General features: G+C 38.4%; 1 protein-coding gene across 5 annotated transcripts in view; it reads left to right on the top strand.

Moving 5' to 3' along the window:
• The window catches only part of HELB (DNA helicase B), a 45,596-nt gene that overhangs the window by 9,947 nt on the left and 11,359 nt on the right, over positions 1–24,290 (top strand). For 3 of the 5 annotated variants that reach the window (XM_065934687.1, XM_065934691.1, XM_065934689.1), the window contains 7 exons: positions 1,139–1,280; positions 3,820–3,974; positions 11,274–11,355; positions 11,863–11,922; positions 13,282–13,513; positions 14,336–14,479; positions 23,104–24,018. In XM_065934687.1, the coding sequence (XP_065790759.1) occupies positions 1,139–1,280; positions 3,820–3,974; positions 11,274–11,355; positions 11,863–11,922; positions 13,282–13,513; positions 14,336–14,479; positions 23,104–23,757 (1,469 nt within the window). In that variant the 3' untranslated portion in view covers positions 23,758–24,018. Of the gene's footprint in view, positions 1–1,138; positions 1,281–3,819; positions 3,975–11,273; positions 11,356–11,862; positions 11,923–13,281; positions 13,514–14,335; positions 14,480–23,103; positions 24,019–24,290 lie in introns of those variants that run through there. The other 2 variants (XM_065934688.1, XM_065934690.1) reach the window with 2 other exon arrangements.

The following is a 24,290-nucleotide window of genomic DNA, read 5'->3' as shown; positions in this document are numbered from 1 at the left end:
ACAGTCCGTAGGATCGTAGAGTCATACACGACCGAGCATGCACACACATACACAGTATTGTTTATAACATTTCAGTGTTTTAATATCCAGATCCTACAGGCGAGAAGGCGTTTCTCAGAGCCCACACTAAAGGCTGTCTGAGTTCGGTTTGACCACCTCTATCAGCTCAGTGGCTTTTTCTTTTGGTTAATTATTAGCAAGCTAGGTTGTGAATGAAATAGAGTTGTGAAGGGTTACGGTAATTACCTAAATGATGACTATTTAAATAGTAAAATTGTCACAGACTCGTAGTAAATCAGGGTGTAGATCATTTGGAAATAATAAAAAGTGTGAATGATAAACCACTTAAAAGTAATTTTATGATTTTAAGCTAATAGTGCAAAAGAGACCTCACTAGCATAAGTCCTTTCCAATATTGGTGAGATTTAGTTAGATTCTATTGGATAGTACCGGCGTATAGACTATATATGATTTAGTGGAGGAGAAAATAAAATTGCAATGAGAGAATCAATATATTAGGTATTTGAGGATATTGTATAAGCAGTTGATACTTTTAATAGTTAAAGCATTCTCTCAGTTTCCCAGAAAATAGTTTCTCTTTTCTCTAGGGTTTGCTTGTTTGTTTAAAGTAAAAAGATGTGTAATAGAGCAGAACATTATCATTACCTTACTGAAATTTATCTATTATCAAATGCAGTGGATTTATTTCACACTTTTATGTTAATTTTATTTATTTGAGGCCATAGATTTTTCCATGTTTAGTAAGACATTGAGCAGGATTGAATAAATGACTAAATTATAGATACCTAAGATCTGTTTTCTTCTTTACATGGTGGTGAAAATATATGCCCCAACACATATCCGTAAACATACCAAAAAAGTTCAATTCACAGTTTACTTTACCGTGTTATCACTGTTTTTATACTTTATATTCTTTAACTGGAATGGCTTATGTTGTTGAATATTTTTGAAGACTTAATGTTCTTAAGTAATTTTAAGCAAAGTTTTTTTTTCCTTTCTTCTCAGAGTAAGTCTTTATAATTATAGCATTTATCAGTAGGGAGAAATGAAAGTGATTTCTAAATTTCAAAATCCTAGTTACTTAAAACCTACTGTATCTACTTTTTCCCTTTTTCAGGTGATGTTAGACAGTTACCCAGCATTGAACCTGGTAACTTGCTGAAAGATCTTTTTGAGACTCTTAAATCAAGAAATTGTGCTATTGAACTAAAGACAAACCATAGAGCAGAATCTGAACTAATTGTGGACAATGCTACAAGGTATATTATGACTAAAATTCTGCGTTTTCTGTTGTATTGAAAATAAAGGAAAAATACCAGCTTTTGAATTAAGGTGGTTCAGTGCAGTGTGTTTACTATACTCTTTTAGCAAAACTTTTCTATCCTTCAGTATATGTATGTCTTTTGTACCACAGTTAGAAAAGCAAAATTAATATTTTTCATTATTGGCCCAACATAAATTGTTGTTGAAATTTAAGAATAAATATGTTTTCTTAATTTTAAAGGTATATTTGTGAAATAAAATTGCATCAAGCTTAGACCCCAGAATAAACCCAAGGGGAACAGAGAATTGGAAATGAGTTCATTAGAGTTCAAGGGCAAACCGGGGAATACATTTCCTGTAGTTTTTATAAGGGGAGAACCCAAAGCATAAAAAGATGTTTTACTCCTTGATGAATCCTGGTGGTACCTGTGGTATATTGCTTTAAGAGTAGGAAAGAATCCTTCTGTTCCCATAATCTTTGCATAAGCCTTTAGTGTAATCCTCTGTAATAGATGTGATGGGGCTACAGAATATTAAGAAACTGTTTTATTCTGTGGACCACAGTTTATCTTTGTTTCCGACTCTTACAAGGTGCTATTTTTTTCTTTGTTGGTAGTTTTTTTTTTTTTTCAGGTTTCATTTTCCTTTTATTGGCTGTAGTGCATCCTTTATTTCTGTATCTGCATGGAATTATTTTTGGTTCTACTTTATCACTAGCCATTGCTTAGGGAATTCTTGGGATCATGGGGCAATCAACTGAGTTTCAGAGGATTATAGTTGATTGGTGTAAAAATACAGCCTGGGTCCTGAACTATTGCTATGATCATGAATTTAGCATGAAACTTCATTGTCTTAGGTCTTCTTTGCACATTTTTTGTATCACTGTCCTGCCATTGGAACTGGATGTATCCATCTGGGGCTTAGGATCTGGAACTAGATTTTTTTACTGTACTTGAGGACCAAAAATGACTTACTAATTAATGTAGAATTAAATTAGAAGGTAGATTTTGCTCAAAGAAGTACTTTTTTTTAAAGAGTACTTTCTTTATGATGATTTGTTTTCTGTCAGAAGAGTTCCTATTGCTTTAATGATAGATGGAAACCTTGATAGCTTATATGGAGGTCTTTGCAGTAGCTATCTGGTTCAGATATTCAACAGGACAGGATATTGCATTAGACTACAAGATGCTCTTTTTGTTGTCTAAACATTTTCTTGCTTGGATGTCAGCAAAAACTATCTCCCTGTCCCTGTCTACCCTGGAGAGAATAGAGAGGTAGAGAAAGAATGGATAGGAACAGTGTAGATGATGTAGTTTCATATTGACACATTATGAAAAATAATGTAGTTGATGTGTAATATTCTTTACCTATAACTCTTCTGCCCCTACATAAAGGCAACCTTGGTTTTGGAATATTGGTAGATGATTGGTCATTTTAAAGTCTAGAAGTCTTGGAAGAATATGAAGCATGTTAGATGTCTTAGAACTCAATTTTCTCTGAAACTTAGGAATTCCTTTTTGTAACTTTTTCAGTATCTTTTGGGCTTTACTCCTTTCATCATTTCTTCTTGGTCATCATCACCAAGTGGTTAATGACAGATGAGTCCCCGTGATACCATAAACAGAGACAGAAGTGTTACATGTCCTGGGTCAGAAGCAGAACAGGAAATCCATGGTGATTCTCAGCACCCCAAATTAAATCTGGGACAGTTCAGCAGGGACGTCGTCTCCTCTCTGCTTTCTTCTCTTTCCACGATTTTGGGAAGGGTTGAAGATGACGCGCAGTAGGGAACTGTACCTTTGATAGCTAAGCTGCTGTTGGTCTTTGCAGGGAGTCACTTTTCTAACAAATAGCCAAGGAGGGACTCTAGTATGACAATGCCACTGGCCCTTACTATGTTTTCTGTTATGGCTTGCTAATCTTGGGGTGTACAAGAATTAAAAAATGGGTGAGGAGGGAACAGAAGCAAAGAGAAGATGTGGATACTTGGTTCAGTTGAGAAGATGAGCCCATAGGTATGATATATAACAGAAGAAAGGGGAAAAGAAAGAGTGTGATGTACATGTATGGAAAAGCCCCCAAAGAGTCTAAATTAATTTAAATAGAAATATGGAGGCCAGTGGGTCCAAATTCCGTCCTAGCTCTTCTTTCTACCACTGTGATCTTGGACATCCCCACTGTAGTCAGCTAAGCATCATGTTGCTTTCTCTATGAAATGAGGATAATACCTACCTTGTGTGGTTCTTTTGCGGTTTGGAGAAAAGTAGATCAAGTTCTCAGAATGTTGCTTGGTAAATTTTTTCTAATACTTTAAATATGCTAGGAGTAGGGGACTGATGGATAAATGTAGCTTTGTGGTCTTGCTAAGTCTGTTTTGAAACTCATTTGCTATTTATAATGCATGTATAGGTGGCCTTTTCACCCTGTTTATGACCTATTCACAGATATTATTGTAATGACATTATCTCTGCATGTATGTGAAGACACATTTTTGGATACTAATGTTCTTGGTGTATTATTTTATCTTTATTTAAGAATCTCAAGATGCCAGTTTCCAACATTTGATGCAGAGGTGAATATCTCTGATAATCTGACATTCCCTGTCTCAATACAAGATAAATCATTTATTTTTGTCAGACTCCCAGAAGAAGATGCCAGTTCTCAGTCCTCAAAAAGCAATCATCAGTTTTGTAAGTATTAACTTTTATGTTATACAGGGTTAAATATTTCAGTTTTATAATTCAGTTATTAAATACTTAGAATTTTATTTGACAGTAATATAAATATTGCTAGTAAAACATTAGGCACTGAAAATAAATTTATTTAATGTAATAATTTAATAAATTTATTAATCATCAGAAGCAGATTACTTTCAAATTTTGTAAAGAAGTAAGCTCATGCATACTAAAGGACTTAGTAAATATTTGTTGAGTAAATAAGTGGATGTAGATGATTAGTTTGCCGTGCGGTGCTCAGTTGCTCAGTCACGTCTGACTCTTTGTGATCCCATGGCCTGTAGCCTGCCAGGCTTCCTCTGCCCATGGGATTCTCTAGGCAAGAATACTGGAGTGGGTTGCCATTTCCTCCTCCGGGGGATCTTCCTGACCCAGGGCTGAAGATGATTAGTTTACAGTAAAGCAAAAGCCCCAGTAATCCCAAGTTTATTCTTAATGAATGAAGCATTTTTTTTTTACAGCAGTTGGAAACATTTGTTGTTTTTAGGACATTTGTGAAACAAAAGTAGTGGCTGTCAAACTGTTGCTAAGCTGAGTTCCTAACAGTTCTGTTTCTAATAAAATGGACAAACATTACTTCTAATTAGGAGTATTAGGATAACAGGGTGATAGGATTGAGAAAATGCATGGGACAAGGGACTCTTCTCCCTGTGTGTATAACTCACGTCTGATCACTCCACCATTGGTAAAATGGGGGTAATAGTGACAGTATGGAACAGTTGTGAAGGTTGAGGGCATTTGTCAGTTTTGAGGAGCTATGTAAATGTTATTTTTTTTGTAAATCAGTTCAGTCGCTCAGTTGTGTCCGACTCTTTGCGACCCCATGGACTGCACCGCACCAGGCCTCCCTGTCCATCACCAACTCCCAGAGTTTACTCAAACTCATGTCCGTTGAGTCGGTGATGCCATCCAACCATCTCATCCTCTGTCATCCCCTTCTCCCCCCACCTTCAATCTTTCCCAGCATCAAGGTCTTTTCCAGGGAGTTAGTTCTTGCCATCAGGTGGCCAAAGTATTGAAGTTTCAGCTTCAACATCAGTCCTTCCAATGAACATTCAGGACTGATTTCCTTTAGAATGGACTGGTTGCATCTCCTTGCACTCCAAGAGACTCTCAAGAGTCTTCTCCAACACCACAGTTCAAAATCATCAATTCTTCGGCTCTCAGCTTTCATTATAGTCCAACTCTCACATCCATACATGACCACTGGAAAAACCATAGCCTTGACTAGATGGACCTTTGTTGGCAAAGTAATGTCTCTGCTTTTTGATATGCTATCTAGATTGGTCATAACTTTTTTTCTAAGGAGCAAGCATCTTTTAATTTCATGCCTGCAGTCACCATCTGCAGTGATTTTGGAGCCCCCCAAAATAAAGTCTGGTTGGATCTCCTTGCAGTCCAAGGGACTCTCAAGAGTTTTCTCCAACACCACAGTTCAAAAGCGTCAGTTCTTTGGTGCTCAGCTTTCTTTATAGTCCAACTCTCACATCCATATATGACTACTGGAAAAACCGTAGCTTTGACTAGATGGACCTTTGTTGGCAAAGTGATGTTATTTTTTTGTAAATAATAGATATTAAATTATTACTCCAAATGAATTTATTTAAATAGATTATACCTTTCATCTTTATATTACAAACTTGCTTAGCAAGGTTTTAAAAATAGTATAGTAGTTTACTCAAAATTGAATTGGGTTATTATTGAGGATTTATTGTAGTTGCCACAGTTCTTCAAATTATGTGCTTCTTACTTAGCAGCTTTCACTCGGCATGTGACATTAATTGACATCCAACTTTATCTGTAAGCCTTTCCTCCCTGTGTGTCCCCATCTCAGTTCCCTTGGGTTAGTGTTCATTCACACGTTACGATATTCTCTTTTTAACTGAGATCATGTAATAATGGGATTCTATAAATGCATTTTTGGTGGTTTTTTTTTTTTTAAATTATAGAAACCATTTACATTCCTTAGCAGAAGGCAAATGATACAGAAGCGTTTGAAATAAAAATTAATATTTCCTTTAATTATTCCCACTCCTCTTCCCCTGAGTCAGCTCCCATAAAAGTTACATCCATACAAAGAGCTTGGTGTTTATCTTTATAAAACTTAATTATATCCATGTGTACACGCTAAGTCACTTCTGTCGTGTCTGATTCTGTGCAACCCTATGGACTGTAAGCCTGCCAGGCTGCCCTGCCCAGGGGGTTCTCCTGGCAAGAATAGTGGAGTGGATTGCCATGCATACACAGACATATATTAGTTTTACATAAATTGGATTATAAGCTGTGCATTGTTTTTTGGCTTGTTTTTTATTCCACATGTTGTGAATAATTTATAGATAATGTTTATCCTCACCATAGTTTAGTTCATAGTAGATATTAGTACAATTGAAGAAAATGAGACAGCTGTGGTTAAGAAATTTTCTTTCTCTGCTATTCCATTTAGATCTACCTGAAATAAGTTTTATTTCTGGCACCCATTCTTTTCATTAATGAGAATGTACTTTAAAAAAAAAAAGTTGTTTCAGAATGGTAGCAGAGCTTAGCTGATGCTGTTTCTCTATCTTAATTATAAACTTCAGCTGGAAAACGAGTCTCTTCTTTAAGAGAATTGAATAAATACTCCTTAGAGAGGCATATAGTACTTTTTCATGAATAATTAAGTATTATTACTTAATACTTAAGAAATAAGTATTTCTTAATAAATTACCTAGTTATTCCCATTATTGCAGGATACAAAGCCCTGAGACAGGCTGGAATTCCAGTGATGCTAAAATGTGAGAAGAAATGCATGTCTTAGAATTAAGGAAATACAGTGTGTATATTGATCTGGGAGTTGTAGGGAGAGTGAACAGAGCAGGGAGCAGAATAGCATGATCCTGTACATGTGAAAGAAAACAGGGTTCTGGGAGACCTTTGCAAGCAGGGCTTGGCTGGAGGTAAGCTGAGTGTTGGCCACGTTTTACTGATAACCCTTCCTTCATCTGAAAAATGAAGGGCTCCATGAGCAACTAATTCTGTCTTCCTAGAGGAAGGCTTACAAGTACTGGGCTTTTTCATTCCCTTTTGATTTATCTATGAGGGAAAGACCTAAAAGCCTGAAATGTTTTTCCCCCAATTTTTATATCTTCTCTCCTTCCTGAGAAATGTTCCCTGATTTGTAACATTGCTAAGAGAGATGAGAGGAAGCCAGCTTCTCAGGCGGTGAGGAAGGACAAGTTGTAAGTGGACATTATCACTGTCAGTGATCTGAGTGCTAAAAGAGGGAGGCTGGCCACCCTGCCCTGTTGGAAGACTTCTTTTACTTCCAAAGGCCTCAGTTTCACTTTTGTAGCAAGGGTGTAATCAGTGGTGAGAGTTAAACTATTTAATAGCTGGTTAGAGTCTGGTCACTGTTGGAATAGATGCCCTTCCTGTGTCAGAGTTAACCTATTAGTTGTTGAATCATGGGGCGATCTGGGGATTCTGGAGGAGGGAACGACATGCTTGGGATGCAAGGGAGGACTTTGTGGAGTTTGAGGAGTAGCTGTTTTCTAGTCATTATAGAAATATCTCCCTATTTTATTCTGGTCTGTATCAGCTACATGTCAGCTCCGGGTATAATAATACGTGCATTATATGCATGTTGTGATGATTAAATTAAAGATGAAATCACAATTGCAGAGCATATAGATTCTCAAACTATAACTGATGACCACTAGTGCTACCAGAGCTTAAAACAGAAGTTGTACATCAGTGATTCTGTTACATATTTTGTCCTCTTGCTCATACTTTAAATTTAGCATTTACAAACCATCGATAAATATGCAGTGATGATACTACAAATTAGGAGCTGTCTGGGCTAGTGGTTGAGAAAGAATGTCTGGAACCGTTGCCTTCATTCTGTTTTCTTTTGTTCTGGCTGATGAAGCAAATAAGGTTGATGCTCCCATAGTGAACCTGTATCCCATTTGATGAGACCCCTTAGCAGGAATTCTGAAGTAGTTTCCCCTCAGTCAGTCTCTCCCATCAGGAAGCTTCCATAAACCTGTTATCCTTATCCATCAGAGGGCAGACAGAATGAAAACCACAGTCATAGAAAACTAATCAAACTGATCACATGGACCACAGCCTTGCCTAACTCACTGAAACTATGAGCCATGCTGTGTAGGGCAGCCCAAGACGGACAGGTCACGGTGGAGAGTTCTGACAAAAAGTGGGCCACTGGAGAAGGGAATGGCAAACACTTCAGTGTTCTTGCCTGGAGAACCAATGAACAGTATGAAAAGGCAAAAAGATAGGAAACTGAAAGATGAACTCCCCAGGTCGGTAGGTGCCCAGTATGCTACTGGAGATCAGTGGAGAACTAACTCCAGAAAGAATGAAGAGACAGAGCCAAAGCAAAAACAACAGCCAGCTGTGGATGTGACTGGTGATGGAAGCAAGGTCCGATGCTGTAAAGAGAAGTATTGCACAGGAACCTGGAATGTTAGGTCCATGAATGAAAGCAAATTGGAAGTGGTCAAACAGGAGATGGAAAGAGTGAACTAAAATGGACAGGAATGGGTGAATTTAACTCAGATGACCATTATGTGTACTAATGTGGGCAAGAATCCCTTAGAAGAAATGGAATAGCCCTGATAGTCAACAAAAGAATCTGAAATGTAGTACTTGGATGCAGTCTCAGAAACGACAGAATGATCTTTGTTTACAAGGCAAGCCATTCAGTATCACAGTAATCCAAGTCTGTGCCCCAACCAGGAATGATTCTATGAAGACCTCCTAGAACTAACACCCAAAAAAGATGTCCTTTTCATTATAGGAGACTGGAATGCAAAAGTAGGAAGTCAAGAGATACCTGGATTAACAGGAAAATTTGACCTTGGGGTACAAAATGAAGCAGGTCAAAGGCTGTTAGAGTTTTGCCAAGATAACGCTTTGGTCATAGCAAACACCATCTTCAAACAACACAAGAGAAGATTCTACACATGGAGATCAGCAGATGGTCAATACTGAAATCAGATTGATTATATTCTTTGCAGCCAAAGATGGAGAAGCTCTATACAGTCATCAAAAACCAGACCGGGAGCTGACTGTGGCTCAGATCATGAATTCCTTATTGCCAAATTCAGACTTAATTTGAAGAAAGTAGGGAAAGCCTCTAGACCATTCAGGTATGACCTAAATCAAATCCCTTACGATTATACAGTGGAAGTGAGAACTAGATTCAAGGGATTAGATCTGATAGACAGAGTGCCTGAAGAACTATGGACAGAGGTTTGTGACATTGTACAGGAGGCAGTGATCAAGACCATCCCCAAGAAAAAAAAAAATGCCAAAAGGTAAAATGGTTGAGGGGGCCTTACAGATAGCTGAGCAAAAAGAGAGGCAAAAAGCAAAGGAGAAAAGGAAATGTATACCCATTTGAATGCAGAGTTCCAAAGAATTGCAAGGAGAGATAAGAAAGCCTTCCTCAGTGATCAGTGCAAAGAAATAGAGGAAAACAATAGAATGGGACAGATGAGAGATCTCTTCAAGAAAATTAAAGATACCAAGGGAATATTTCATGCAAAGATGTGCATAATAAAGGACAGAAATCGTATGGACCTAACAGAAGCAGAAGATATTAAGAAGAGGTGGCAAGAATACACAGAAGAACTATAAAAAAAAGATCTTCATGACCCAGATAACCACGATGGTGTGATCACTCACCTAGAGACAGACATCTTGGAATGTGAAGTCAAGTGGGCCTTAGGAAGCATCACTATGAACAAAGCTAGTAGAAGCAATAGAATTCCAGTTGAGCTGTTTCAAATCCTAAAACATGATGCTGTGAAAGTGCTGTACTCAATAGGCCAGCAAATTTGGAAAACTCAGCAGTGGCCACAAGACTGAAAAAGGTCAGTTTTCATTCCAATCCCAAAGAAGGGCAATGCCAAAAAATGTTCAAACTACTGCACTATTTCACTCATCTCACACACTAGCACAGTAATGCTCAAAATTCTCCAAGCCAGGCTTCAACAGTATGTGAACCGTGAACTTCCAGATGTTCAAGCTGGATTTAGTCAAGGCAGAGGAACTAGAGATCAAATTGCCAACATCCACTGGATCATCGAAAAAGCAGCAGAGTTCCAGAAAAACATCTACTTCTGCTTTATTGACTATGCCAAAGCCTTTGACTGTGTGAATCACAACCAATTGTGAAAAATTCTTAAAGAGATGGGAATACCAAACCACCTGACCTGCCTCCTGAGAAATCTGTATGCAGGTCAAGACGTAACAGTTAGAACTGGACATAGAACAAGACTGGTTCCAAATAGGGAAAGAAGTACGTCAAGGCTCTCTACTTATTTAACTTATATGCAGAGTACATCATTCGAAATGCGGGCTGGATGAAGCACAAGCTGGTATCAAGATGGCTGGGAGAAATATCAATAACCTCAGATATGCAGATGACACCACCTTATGGCAGAAAGTGAAGAAGAGCTAGAGAGCCTCTTGATGAAAGTGAAAGAGGAGAGTGAAAAAGTTGGCTTAAAACTCAACATTCAGAAAACTAAAATAATGGCATCTGGTCCCATCACTTCATTGCAAATAGATGGGGAAACAATGGAAACAGTGACAGATTTTATTTTCTTGGCCTCCAAAATCACTGCAGATGGTGATTGCAGTCATGAAATTCAAAGACGCTTGCTCCTTGGAAGAGAAGTTACGACCCAACCTAGACAGCATATTAAAAATCTGAGACGTTACTTTGCCAACAAAGGTTCATCTAGTCAAAGCTATGGTTTTTCCAGTGTCATGTATGGATGTGAGAGTTGGACTATAAAGAAAGCTGAGTGCTGAAGAATTGATGCTTTTGAACTGTGGTGTTGGAGAAGACTCTTGAGAGTCCCTTGGACTGCAAGGAGATGCAACCAGTCCATCCTAAAGGAAATCAGTCCTGAATGTTCATTGGAAGGACTAATGCTGAGGCTGAAACTCCAATACTTTGCCCACCTGATGGGAAGAACTGACTCATTGGAAAAGACCCTGATGCTGGGAAAGATTGAAGGCAGGAGGAGAAGGGGACGACAGAGGATAAGATGGTTGGATTGCATTACTGACTCAATGGACATGAGTTTGAGTAGGCTCTGGGAGTTGGTGATGGACAGGGAACCCTGGTGTGCTGCAGTCCATGGGGTCACAGAGTCAGACAGGACTCAGGAACTGAACTGACTGAAACAGTGTTATAATTCAGTGCTTTTCTGTGTTAACCTTTTTCTCTTGAATTATCAGATTTATATTCTGCAGTTAGTACTTTACTCAAAGAAAAAGACCTAGAAGACGTGAAAACATCACAATTTATTGCATTTAGAAGGTAAAGCTTTTACAATATTTTATTGTTTTTAAAAGTGCATCTTTTAAATTTCATACTGTATTAATCAGATGCTGTTGAATTGGGAGACTCTAGTAGTTCATCACTGTGAATTCTCTCTTATTTTGAGGTGTTTCTTTGGTAGACCCAGCAGAAGGCAGTTTTTAAAGAGGGCTGTTCATTCATACGTTCATTCATTTATTGGTCACACTGCACAGTTTGTGGGATTATAGAACCCAGGCCCATGGCAGTGAGCGTACTGAGTCCTAACCACTGGACCACCAGGGAATTCTCTAAAGAGGGCTCTTTCTACCAAATATTATATTTGGTAACTAATGGGAAATCTGAACGGAAGAAATACTTGTTTTTAAATCAAAATTACTAAATACCTTTTCCTGAGGAAAGTTCTGGAAACTTTTGATAGAATCCCATATATCATGATTGTTGGTAAAAGAAATCTACGCAAAAGAGATTCCGTTAAAGTGACCCTTGCGTTTTCCTGTGTTGCAGGCAGGACTGTGACCTGATCAACGCGTGCTGTTGCCAGCACTACACGGGACATCTAATCAGGTGAGGACAGTGCTTCCTGGATTCTCCGTCCTTTTGTTTGCTTATCATTGGCGTTTATCATTGTAGTTGCATATTTAAAAGTCTTTTTTCCAAAAAAAAAATAAATAAATAAATAAAAGTCTTTTTTCTCCATTGTGAAGTCAGATGATGTCTTCAATTAAGTATGAGATAGGTCTTTAGGAATTTTTGGTCCTCAGCGTAATGAGAAAAATTAGGAGTAAAATTGTCCTTGCGGTTTCCTACCTCTAGCCTCTACACACTGAGCTTTGAGAATTTAGGGCAGTTTTTCAAATTAGATATGCGTGGAATGTGTTCAAGAACCTCAGCACCAGGATGCCTGCAGAGAGACCCTTAGGTGAACATCTGTCGGGGAAATGAGCGGATAGAAAAGTCATGCTGTTCACACATAGGACAGGCTAAATAACTTCTCTTGCATTTATCAGTAGGGCTTCCCTTGTGGCTCAGCGGGTAAAGAATCCCCCTGCAATGCAGGAGACCCCAGTTTGATTCCTGGGTCGGGAAGATCCCCTGGAGAAGGGAAAGGCTACCCACTCCAGTATTCTGGCCTCGAGAATTCCATGGATTGTATTAGTCCATGGGGTCACAAAGAGTTGGACATGACTGAGCGACTTTCACTTAATAATAATGATACCATTTATTAAGTGCAGAGAACCCAGAAATGTGTAAGTTACTAGAGGATCTACTTGTCTATTGAGTAAAGAGACAAAAAAACATGATAGGTACCCCAACAAAGGGTTAAAAAAAAATTAAAAAGCACACGACTGGGGCCATCAAGTCTGAGTCTCAGTCCTGAGCAGGTAATTTCACCTTCCCGTGTAAGCATACTTACATACGTACTCAGAATCTCCCTCATAAAGTTGTAGTAAGGATGAAATGAAATAACATAAAGCACTTACCAATTTGCTGCTATTACTCTGATACAGTGTCATAATTATTATAATAGAAATATGTATAAATGTGTGAGACTTGAATTGGAGTAGTGATAACAGAGATTGGAGAGGAGAGGATGAATTTAAAAGGTAGAGTCAGTAAGACTTTTGGTAACTTTTGGAATGTGAAGGGAAAGATAAACGTCAGCCTTTATGCCAAAATTTCTAGCTTGAGAAGTCAGCTGGGAAATGTCATTGAGTTTGAGGTCCTGCAGTGAGTGTAGGTAATCAGATCACAACTCTGGGAGCTTCCTGATTTCTTGGTGACCTTTAGAGAACAAAGGTGATGTGAAGAGTCTGTGGAAATTATTTTGAGAATTGGATCAGATCTGAGTGGGAATCAGGGCATAAAGAAAATGAAATTGAGGTTTTCCAAACTCTCATACTGTATTCTTATTTTCTATCCCAGAAACCATCAGAATAGACTTGAATTTGGAGTTGGTGATAAAATTTGCTGTACCAGGAATGCGTATCTCTCAGAGTTACTCCCTGAAAATACCTTCAACAGTCAAGAAAATAATGACTTAAACGCCAGTGGCGAAGACTTTAATGGTGGTACTTCTCCTGGTTTTGCTAAAAATAAGCATGACTTTGAAAGTGGTACTCGACTCTGCAATGGAGAAATATTTTTTATAACAGCGGTAGGTGATAACAGAAAAAGAGTACCTTTTTACCTATGAAGGATAGATTTGGTTTTCTTTTTATTTACTGAGGATTGTTTCAGAATCTAATCATATGAGAGCTGACATTTTTCTTCCATAATTTTTTGTTAAGAATTTTTGGCTTTGTATCCACAAGGAATCTTGGTTTGTAGTTTTCCAGTGATATCTTTTCTGAGTTTATGAAGCCAACTAATGCTGGCCTCATAAAATCAGTTGGGAAATGTTCCTTTCTCTTACATTTTCTGGGAGACTTTGTGAAGAAACAAATCTTTAGTAAGTTTGAAGTGCTCAAGTAACAAAACCAAGGGGCAAGTGATACACTTATTATGTTTTACAAAGCGGCATTTCCTTGGTTGCTGCTTAAATATAGAAGTTATACAAGTGATCTCCTTGAATTTGCCCTCATTGTATAAACACCTTTGTAAACTTAAAAGTTTATTCTTTAAAATATGTAAAGAAAAGTGAACTCTTTGCCAAAAATGTATGCAACTTATACAATCATTGCAAGAAGTAAAATGTATAGTCTTCAGAGTAAGAACAGCAACACAAACTGTTCTCCAAAGAGTCAAATTAAGGTTAAATTTCAATGATCAAAAACTTCCACTTATGTTTATTAAAGTATTTGGGTGTGTCTGTTTTCAGTTGGTGCTCAAGCATAGATTTTAAGCTTTTTGAAATTCTTAACAATGATTCATGCTATTTTATTTATAAGGTGCTTGCATTTTATGTTCAAATCCCAAATAGACCTTTGCAGAGTATGTATTTGAAAACATAAAGAGCAGTTATTTGTTTTGGTGACAGGATAAAACTGATGTAACTTTTGGAAAGAGAAGATTTTTGACCATTAATAATATGGCTGGCCTGGAAGTAACTGTGGATTTTGGGAAACTAATGCAGTATTGCCACATAAAGCATGCATGGGCAAGAACAATTCATACTTTTCAGGTAAGAGTGGACTTTTATAAAATGATTTAAATAGCTTGCCAAGATGGAGTACCTTGCATTATTTTCTTCTTAATTTTCGTTGCTTTTATTATTTTTTTAAATTAGTAAACAAAATACACAATAGCACAGAACCTACTGTACGGACACTAACGTTTTGCTCGTTCTGCTTCAGAGCTCTCTATACTTTCCAGATCTAAGATGCTGTAGTTAAAGCCTCATGTTGCAGGTCGTCTTCCTCTGTCTCCCAGGGGGAAGGATCAGGACCGGGAGGACTGAATTTCCCCTTTGCTCTACTTAGCTTGTCTTTATTTAAAATTTTGATACTTGGTTCATTGTGGATCTTTTTTGCTCTAAATTTCAACTTAAATTATTTTTTTAAGTCAAAGTATAGTTGATATACAATGTTTCAGGTGTACACCAAAGTCATTTAGTTATACATATAAATATATATGCATATATGTTTTCAAATTCTCTTTCATTATTGATTATTGTAAGATATTGAATATATCTAATTCCATGTGCAATATAGTAGGTCCTTGTTGTTTAATTTATATACAGTAGTGTGTGTCTATTCATTCCAAATACCTAATTTATCACATCTCTCCCTCCCCTCCCCATTCCCTTTTGGTAACCGTATGTCTGTGAGACTGTTTCTGTTTTGCAAGTAAGTTTGTTTGTATCATTTATTAGATCCTACATATGTGATATCATATGATATTTATCTTTCTCTGTCTGACTTCGCTTAGTGATAGTCTGTAGGCCCATCCATATTGCTGCAGATGACATTCTTTATTTTTTTTTTGGCCATGTTGCGACTTGTGGGATCTTAGCCCCCTAACCAGAGATTAAACATGGGCCTGGCAATGAAAGCACTGAGTCCTAAATACTGGACCACCAGGGAATTCCCTATTTTTAGTTTTTTAAGAAAATTCCATACTGTTCTGCATAGTGGCTGCACCGATTTGCATTCCTGCCAACAGTGTAGGAGGTTTCCCTTTACTCTATACTCTCTCCAGCATTTATTATTTGTAGATTTTTTTGATGATGGTTATTTTGACTGGTGTGAGGTGATACCTCATTGTGATTTCAATTTGCATTTTTCTAATAATTAGTGATGTTGAGCATCTTTTCATGTGCCTGTTGGCCATCTGTATGTCTTTGTAGAAATATCTATTTAGGTTTTCTGCCCATTAAAAATTTTTTTTTGAGATGTATGAGCTGTTTGTATATTTTGGAAAGTAATCCCTTGTTGGTTGATTGTTTACAAATATTTTCTCTCAGTTCATAGGTTGTCTTTTCATTTTGTTTATGATTTCTTTTGTTGTACAAAAGTTTTTAAGTTTAATGAGGTCCCATTTGCTTATTTTTGCTTTTGTTTCCATTCCTTTGGAGATGGATCCCTCAAAATATTGCTGTGACTTATGTCAAAGAGTGTTCTGCTTATGGTTTCCTCCAGGAGTTTTAAAATGGTTGGTCTTACATTTAACTCTTCAATCTATTTTGAGTTTATTTTTGTGTATGGTATTAGAGATTGTTCTAATTTCATTCTTTTACACTTATCTGTCTAGTTTCCCCATCACCACTTACTGAAGAGACTGTCTTTTCTCCATTGTATATTCTTGCCCCTGTTCTTATAGATTAATTGAGCATAAGTTTGTGGTTTATTTTTGGGCTTTTTATCCTATTGCATTGATCTTTGTGTCTTTTTTGGTGCTGGTACCATACTGTTTTGATGACTATAGCTTTGTAGTATAATCTGAAGCCAGCAAGCATGATTCCTTCAGTTCCATTCTTCTTTCTCAGGCTTGTTCTGGGTATTTCAGGTCTTCTGTGTTTCTATACAAATTAAAAAAATTTTTGTTCCAATTCTGTGAAAAATGTCATTGGTAATTTGATAGAAATTGCCTTGAATCTGTAGATTGCTTTGGGTAGTATGATCATTTTTAACAATTTTGATTCTTTCAATCCAAGAAAATATATCTTTCCATCTGTTTCTGTTGTCTTCAATTACTCTCATTTATGTCTTATAATTTTTGGAGTATAAGTATTCTGCCTCCTTTTTATTCCTAGGTATTTTATTCTTTTTGGAGTGGTGGTAATAAAATGAAATTGTTTCCTTAATTTCTCTTTCTAATAGTTCATTGTTAGCATATAGAAATGTAGCAGATGTCTGTATATTAATTTTGTATCCTGCAACTTACTGAATTCATTGATGAGTTCTAGTAGCTTTCTGGTGACATTTTTAGGATTTTCTATATGTACTATCACCTTGTTTGCAAACAGTAACAGTTTTACTTTTTCCTTTCCAATTTGGATTCTGTTTATTAATATTTGTATTTCTTCCCTGATTACTGTGCCTAAGGCTTCCAAAACTGTGTTTAATTAAAGTGGTGAGAGTGGGCATCCTTGTCTTGTTCCTGATCTCAGAGGAAATGCTTTCAGCTTTTCACTGTTGAGTATGATTTGTTGAGCTGTGGGTTTGTCATAGATGGCCTTTATTATGTTGAGTTATGTTCCCTCTATGCCAACTTTGTGGAGAGTTTATTTCTTTAAATTTGTTTTTTATGATTGCTGAGTTTCTTGGCATCCTCTTAAATTTTGTGCCCAAAGCAAGTGCCTTATTTGCCCTCCTCTCATACATTCTCACCCTCCTCTGAGGTGATTTCTGACCTAAATTTGTCCATTCATACAGAAACAGGGTAAGCAAGTTTTACATAAATGGTATTGTATTGATTATATATATGTGTGTGTGTATATGTATGTTACGCAACTTTGTTTTTGTTTGTTTAATCAACTTTATTGGGATATAATTTGCATATACATTTAAACTACAAAGTGGGGTGCATTTTGACAAACGTATCCCCTTCCTCTACCTTTGTGAGGTAATGACCTTTTTAAAAAATTTACTTTTAATTGGAGGATAATTGCTTTACAGTATTGTTTGTTTCTGCCATAGAACAACATGAATCAGCCACAAGTATACTTATATCCCCTCCCTCTTCAAACTTCCCTCCCACGTTTACACCATCCTACCCCTCGGAGTTGTCACGGAGCACTGGGCTGAGCTTCCTGTTTATACAACGGTTTCCCATTAGCTGTTGGTTTTACGTTTAGTAATATATGTGTCTCAGTGCTGCGCTCTCGGTATGTCCCGCTCTCCCCTTCCCCTGCATGTCCACAGCTCTGTTCTCTATGTGTTTATCTCGATACCTGCCCTGCAGATAGGTTCATCTGTAAGTACTGTTTTTCTAGGTTCCATATATGTGTTAGTATACTATATTTGCTTTTATCTTTTGACTGACTTCACTCTGTGTAACAGGCTCTAGGATCATCTGCCTCACTACAGCCGACTAAACTTGTTCTTTCTCATGGCTAGTGTTACAGGTAATTACCTTTTATTTGGGAATAATTTTAGATTTATAAAAGAATTGGGAAGTTAGTACTGAGAGTTCCCATATACCCTCCACTTAGCTTTCCCTGATATTAGCATCTTATATAACTGGTATATTTATTAAAACTAAGAAATTATTGTTGGCACAATACTATTAACTAAAAAATAGACTTTATTTGTATTTCACCAGTTTTTTCATTAATGTCCTTTTTCTGTTCCAGAATCTCATTCTGGACTCCACATTTGCATTTGGTGCAACTTGCTTTTCAGCTTTATTTTAATATTTTTGAGTTCTCAGAAGTTATTTGTGGCCCTGTTATTTATCTCATTGTTTTGAACTCCCCTCTCTGCTGTTAAGTTGTATTATGGCAAAGCTGTATCAACCTTCATTCTTTTTTTTAAATTTTTTTATTTATTTTATTTTATTTATTTTTTTTTCAGTGGGTTTTGTCATACATTGATATGAATCAGCCATAGAGTTACACGTATTCCCCATCCTGGTCCCCCCTCCCACCTCCCTCTCCACCCGATTCCTCTGGGTCTTCCCAGTGTACCAGGCCCGAGCACTTGACTCATGCATCCCACCTGGGCTGGTGATCTGTTTCACCATAGATAATATACATGCTGTTCTTTCGAAACATCCCACCCTCACCTTCTCCCACAGAGTTCAAAAGTCTGTTCTGTACTTCTGTGTCTCTTTTTCTGTTTTGCATATGGGGTTATCGTTACCATCTTTCTAAATTCCATATGTATGTGTTAGTATGCTGTAATGATCTTTATCTTTCTGGCTTACTTCACTCGGTATAATGGGCTCCAGTTTCATCCATCTCATTAGAACTGATTCAAATGAATTCTTTTTAATGGCTGAGTAATATTCCATGGTGTATATGTACCACAGCTTCCTTATCCATTCGTCTGCTGATGGGCATCTAGGTTGCTTCCATGTCCTGGCTATTATAAACAGTGCTGTGATGAACATTGGGGTGCACGTGTCTCTTTCAGATCTGGATTCCTCAGTGTGTATGCCCAGGAGTGGGATTGCTGGGTCATATGGTAGATTCTATTTCCAGTTTTTTAAGAAATCTCCACACTATTTTCCATGGTGGCTATACTAGTTTGCATTCCCACCAACAGTGTAAGAGGTCAACCTTCATTCTTGTGTAGAAAATTTTATAGGTTAAACTGTATCCTCTAATAGTAGGTACACATTAATTAGCATAGTTTTTTTTTTTAGTGGATTGTGTTTTATTTATTCACTTATCCCATCTGTTTCAAAAAGAATTTGAAATGGGTTACAAAAGTGCCCACAGTTGAGCATGAGTTTTTAAAAGATAAAGAAATGCCTGTCAAGTGGAAAATAAAGGTGAAGATGGCAAAAGGATTCCTGCCAGGAGTGGATTGGGATGACTACATGCACTGTCCTATTTGCTTGTTAATATAGACTGCAGATTTGCTTTAAGTTTCCTTGAGGACAGAGTTCCCAAAGCAAAGAAACAAGCTGCCGGTTGACTGTGTCTATTGGATTAAAGAAAATGAACAAAGAGTTGTTGAGAAGGGCAAATATTCCTAGCTGTGAGATCCTGGAGAAATTTCTCCCAAGGATCTTGAGAATGGGGACTCTAGAATTCTGGAAACTCATATTCTTCAGTTTTTGGAAATTTTCTTAGATAATTTCATTATCTCATCCTCAGCTTTCTCTGGTTTTTAGTTCTTTTAGAACTTCTATTGTATAGTTATTGGACTTCCGGAACTGGTTACCTGAATTTGTTAGCGCTCCTATTTTTAGTTTCATTAGCATTTTGCTGTATTTTCTGAGAGATTTCTTCAAATTTACAATCCAGTTTTTCTGTTGCATTTCTAGACAAATAAATAGTGAAGGGTTTTTATTATTACTGGGTGGAGATTGGAGTAGATACCTTGGAATTTTTTTCCCCGTTGAATATAGCTCTTATTTCATGGTTGAAATAATAATGTCTCTTACCTCTGAGAAAATCTGTGATTGTTGTCTTGTGTCAGCATACTTTGTTCTTCAAGTTCAGTTCAACAAATATGTAGTGTGTCAGACTCTCTTCAGTGTGGGGAAGAAGATAGAAACAAATGCATTGTAAAAAAAAAACAAGTAAACTATGCATTACATGAGAAGGTGGTAAATGCTGTGGAAAAAAGGTGAGGATGATCTGTTGGTGTGATTCTAAATAGGTGGTGAGGGTGGGCCTCACTAAGAAGATGGCATTTGAGCAAAGACTTGAAGGAAATACCAGAGTTGAGCCTTGTGAATATCTGGGACAAGAACATTCTAAGTGGAGAGAATGGCAAAGGCCCGAGTGCTAAAAGGGGAGGCTGGCTGGCAGGTTTGAGAAACAGGAACATCAAGGAAGGCAGTGTGGGAGAATGACAGGAGATGAGATCAGAGGCGTGTGGGCCAGGTCACTTCCTGGGCCTTCTAGGGCTGTGTTAATCCCATGTGGTAGCCAAGTCTAGTCCACCACCGGTTTTGGTAGATAGATTTTTATTTGAACAAAGTCTCACATTCATTTACATGTTGCTTATGGCTGCTCTGGAGAAGGAAATGGCAACCCACTCCAGTATTCTTGCCTGGAGAATCCCATGGATAGAGGTGCCTGGTGGGCTGCTGTCCATGGAGTCACACAGAGTCGGACATGACTGAAGCAACTTAGCATGCATACATGCATTGGAGAAGGAAATGGCAACCCACTCCAGTGTTTTTGCCTGGGGAATCCCAGGGATGGGGGAGCCTGGTGGGCCGCCATCTATGGGGTCGCACAGAGTCAGACACAACTGGAGCGACTTAGCAGCAATAACAGCATGGCTGCTCTTATTCTGCAAGGAAGAGCTGAGTGGTTGCCATAGAGACCATCTGGTTTGCAAAGCCTGAGATACTGATACTTTGACCCTTCACAGAAAAAGTTTTTCACCCCCACATACCCTAAGGTCTATATAGACTTTCAGATTCTAGGTCCATAAAATCTTGAAGGGTATTAATGATTTGTGTCTCTTTATACAAGTTGTTGAGTTTCAGAACAAATTTAGAGAAATAAATAAAACTTGCCTCCTTTAAGAAGTTTGGCAGTGGTTAATGAAGAAGATTTAAAGACACGGAGGTCAATGAGGTGAAGATAGGTGCCCATGTCCCGCTTTCGGAGCACACCTTTGGCTGCAATTTAATTTTTATCCTCGTTCATTCAGTGAGACACCAGATGAAGAACAGCGAGCGAGACAGACGTGATCCTGCCTTCACAGAACTTACAGTCCAGTGAGAAGTACAGTTAAGTACAGTTAAGGCAGTTGGTGACAGTCCAGTCTGGTAAAAATCCTGTGATGGTGGAAGTACGTGATTCCGGAAAGTGTGTGATGGTGCAGCTGATCTGGGGGTCAGATGGAGGCCAGGGATGGAGGCACAGGCAGGACCACAAGGAGGTTTTTTGTGCTGGATGGAGCCTGACATGTGGGAAGGGAAGAAGGGAACAGGGCCAAGGCTGGCTCTTTTTTTTTCCATTTATTTTTATTAGTTGGAGGCTAATTACTTCACAACATTGCAGTGGGTTTTGTCATACATTGACATGAATCAGCCATGGATTTACATGTGTTCCCCATCCCGATCCCCCCTCCCACCTCCCTCTCCACCCGACTCCTCTGGGTCCTCCCAGTGCACCAGGCCCGAGCACTTGTCTCATGCATCCCACCTGGGCTGGCGATCTGTTTCACTATAGATAATATACATGCTGTTCTTTCGAAACACCCCACCCTCCAAGGCTGGCTCTTGAAAGGCTGTAGGAGCCATATTAAGGAGTTAGGACTTTTTTGAGAGCCCAGGGAGCCATTAATGGATTTTAAGCAAAATCTGATGTGGCTGGGTTTGCATTTGACCGATGTGGCTGCTGGGAGGACAGTGTATTGCAGTGAATGTGGGTACAGGGAGACTGATTACAAGGCTATTAAATTTTTCTCAGTGACACTTACAGGGTGCTTGAGAACTCAGCTAAGTTTAGGTCGACGTTTACCTGTTTAGGAAAACACAATATAAAGTCCAAGGGTAGGGTGTTGGTGCTGTATATTTGGCAAATGTATTTATCTTTTGTACAAATAAGTATCATTTAATTTCATTTCTGAGATTCAGCAGCATTAGAAGGAAACGTTTATCAAACTTTTATGATCAGAAGTGTTGATTCAAACTCTCTGTGTCCAGGAAGGTGGAAGCGTTTGGTGTGTACAGGGTTTGTTTTTAAGTGCAAATCTGTATCTTCTACATGCTTCATCCTGTTCTTTGTCCACAATTCCTCTTTCAGCAGAGGAATGTGGGGGCATGGGAGAGAGAATGGTTCCAGCCCTTTCTTGGTCTACATTGGCATTGAAAACATAGGGATTAAGGATAGTCACAGTTTTATATTGTTTTCTTGAAATTGTTTTCCCACAGTTACTTGGTGACATTGGGCATTTTTTTTGACCTATGCAGTTCTTGGTTTGCTAAACCCCGAAATGAAAGGTTTGTCGTTCTGTTCTGTTTATCTTGATAAACATATCAATAATAAATGGTTCAACATCGGAAAAATACAGAAAGTGGAAGGAAAAAAATCATCCATAGGTTTAACAGACTGGTTAAAATTTTGGTAGAATTTTCTTCCTGTTTTGCAATTTATCTTGTTTTTGTTACATATTTGTGTTCACTTTGTATTTTTTAGATCAGAATAATTTTATTTTGTGTTACGTGGTTGTGATCATTCTTATATATATGTCTCCAGTTTTTAAAAATTTTGTTACATTGTATAGCATCTTTGATATTTGCAACATATATAGATACTTGATGTAGAAAAACAACTATGCTCACCTATATTTATTTATCTGTTGTCCTGTTACGGGATATTTCAGCTGTGTGCTTTTGTTATATAAGTAACATACGTAAAGCCCATACAACCATTTCAAACCCTTTTATTAGGGAAACTTTAGCACTGCATGCAGCTTGAAGTTTATTGCTGGGTTTCTATAAGCCAGTTGTGGGTCTCTGACACCTAACCTTGGCAGCGTAGTTAGAAAATGGCAATTCTGGGATAATGAATAAAATGGAACACCTCAGGGGGATTCACCTGAATACTCTGGCCGGGCTGAATGTGCTTGAGAGCACTTGGAGGACGTGTCTCCATGTACCTTTGTAGACTGCCCGGGAAGTGAACCCGTGATGCAGCAGTAAGACTGCCGCGTGCATTCTCTCCTCCAGGGGTCGGAGGAGGAGACGGTCGTGTACGTGGTGGGGAAGGCGGGCCGCCAGCACTGGCAGCACGTGTACACCGCCGTGACCCGGGGCCGACGCAGGGTGTACGTCATCGCAGAAGAGTCTCAGCTTCGGAGTGCCATCACGAGAAAGAGCGTTCCTAGGAAAACTCGCTTAAAACATTTTCTGCAAAACAAACTTTCCGGGAGCTCTACATCTCCAGCAGAGTTTGCATCCTCATCAAAGAGTCCTGAAGACAGCGGGAGACCCAGCACGCAGCCGTCAGCATCTACGCTTTCTACAGTCACGGCTGACACGGTGACAGATGATAGCCCTGGAAGCGAGGACTCTGTGGCTGATGACACGCTGCTTGCCTTTGCTGAAGGATGGGAATTATCTTCATATGACGAAGTGGATGCAGCTGAGAGTCCGTCACAACTGAGAGGGTCCAAAAGAACATGTTGCTTGAATGATGCTGAAAGTCCAAGCAAAATTCTCATGGTAGGACTGATATTCAGGTTTTATTTAAATATTTCTGGCCTTAGTGTGCTTATAAATGACTGTGCATTTTTTATTACTGCACATGATGCTGCAGGACTTAAAAAACAACTGTTCCCCTCCCCTCTGTCAGATTTCCATTCTTCTTCTATATCCAGTTGAATCTTAGCTTGATCTTGGTTGGAGGTTTCTCCCTCTGCTTGAGGCTGGCACTCTGGATAGTGTTGATGGATTGATGAGTGGGGATGGCATGTCAGGAGGGTCTTAATCTTCCATCACCTTCTTTGCTCATCTTCTTCATCACCTTCCCCTCCCTTCCATAGGTGTGGTCTCACTTTTTTCCTCACAGCTCCATTGAAGTGGCTGGTCCCAGTCATCTTCTTGTCAACTTCAGAGGTCTTTTCTTAGGTCTCATTCTGGACTTTCCCCCCGACAGTCAGTATTTTTAACTGCAATTGCTATTTCCATGTTTCCTTCTCTTGGTCTCAGTGTTTCCTGGTTTGATACTTCCCCTCTGTCTCTGGCTCATCTTCCCTTCATTTCTTCACCCCTTTTCTTCTCCTTCTCGGACCAGAGACATCTTTCCAAGGTTCAGTTCTCTTTTCCCTTGAGAACTGATCTTGTTCTTAGTTTTAGCTATAATCTTTGCATTAGTGATTTGTTCAGCAAATAGTTTTCAGCTGTCAGCTACATTC

The sequence above is a fragment of the Muntiacus reevesi genome, chromosome 4 (assembly GCF_963930625.1).
Source record: "Muntiacus reevesi chromosome 4, mMunRee1.1, whole genome shotgun sequence".
Taxonomy (NCBI): Eukaryota; Metazoa; Chordata; class Mammalia; order Artiodactyla; family Cervidae; genus Muntiacus; species Muntiacus reevesi.
This window is presented reverse-complemented; position numbering and strand designations above follow the sequence as displayed.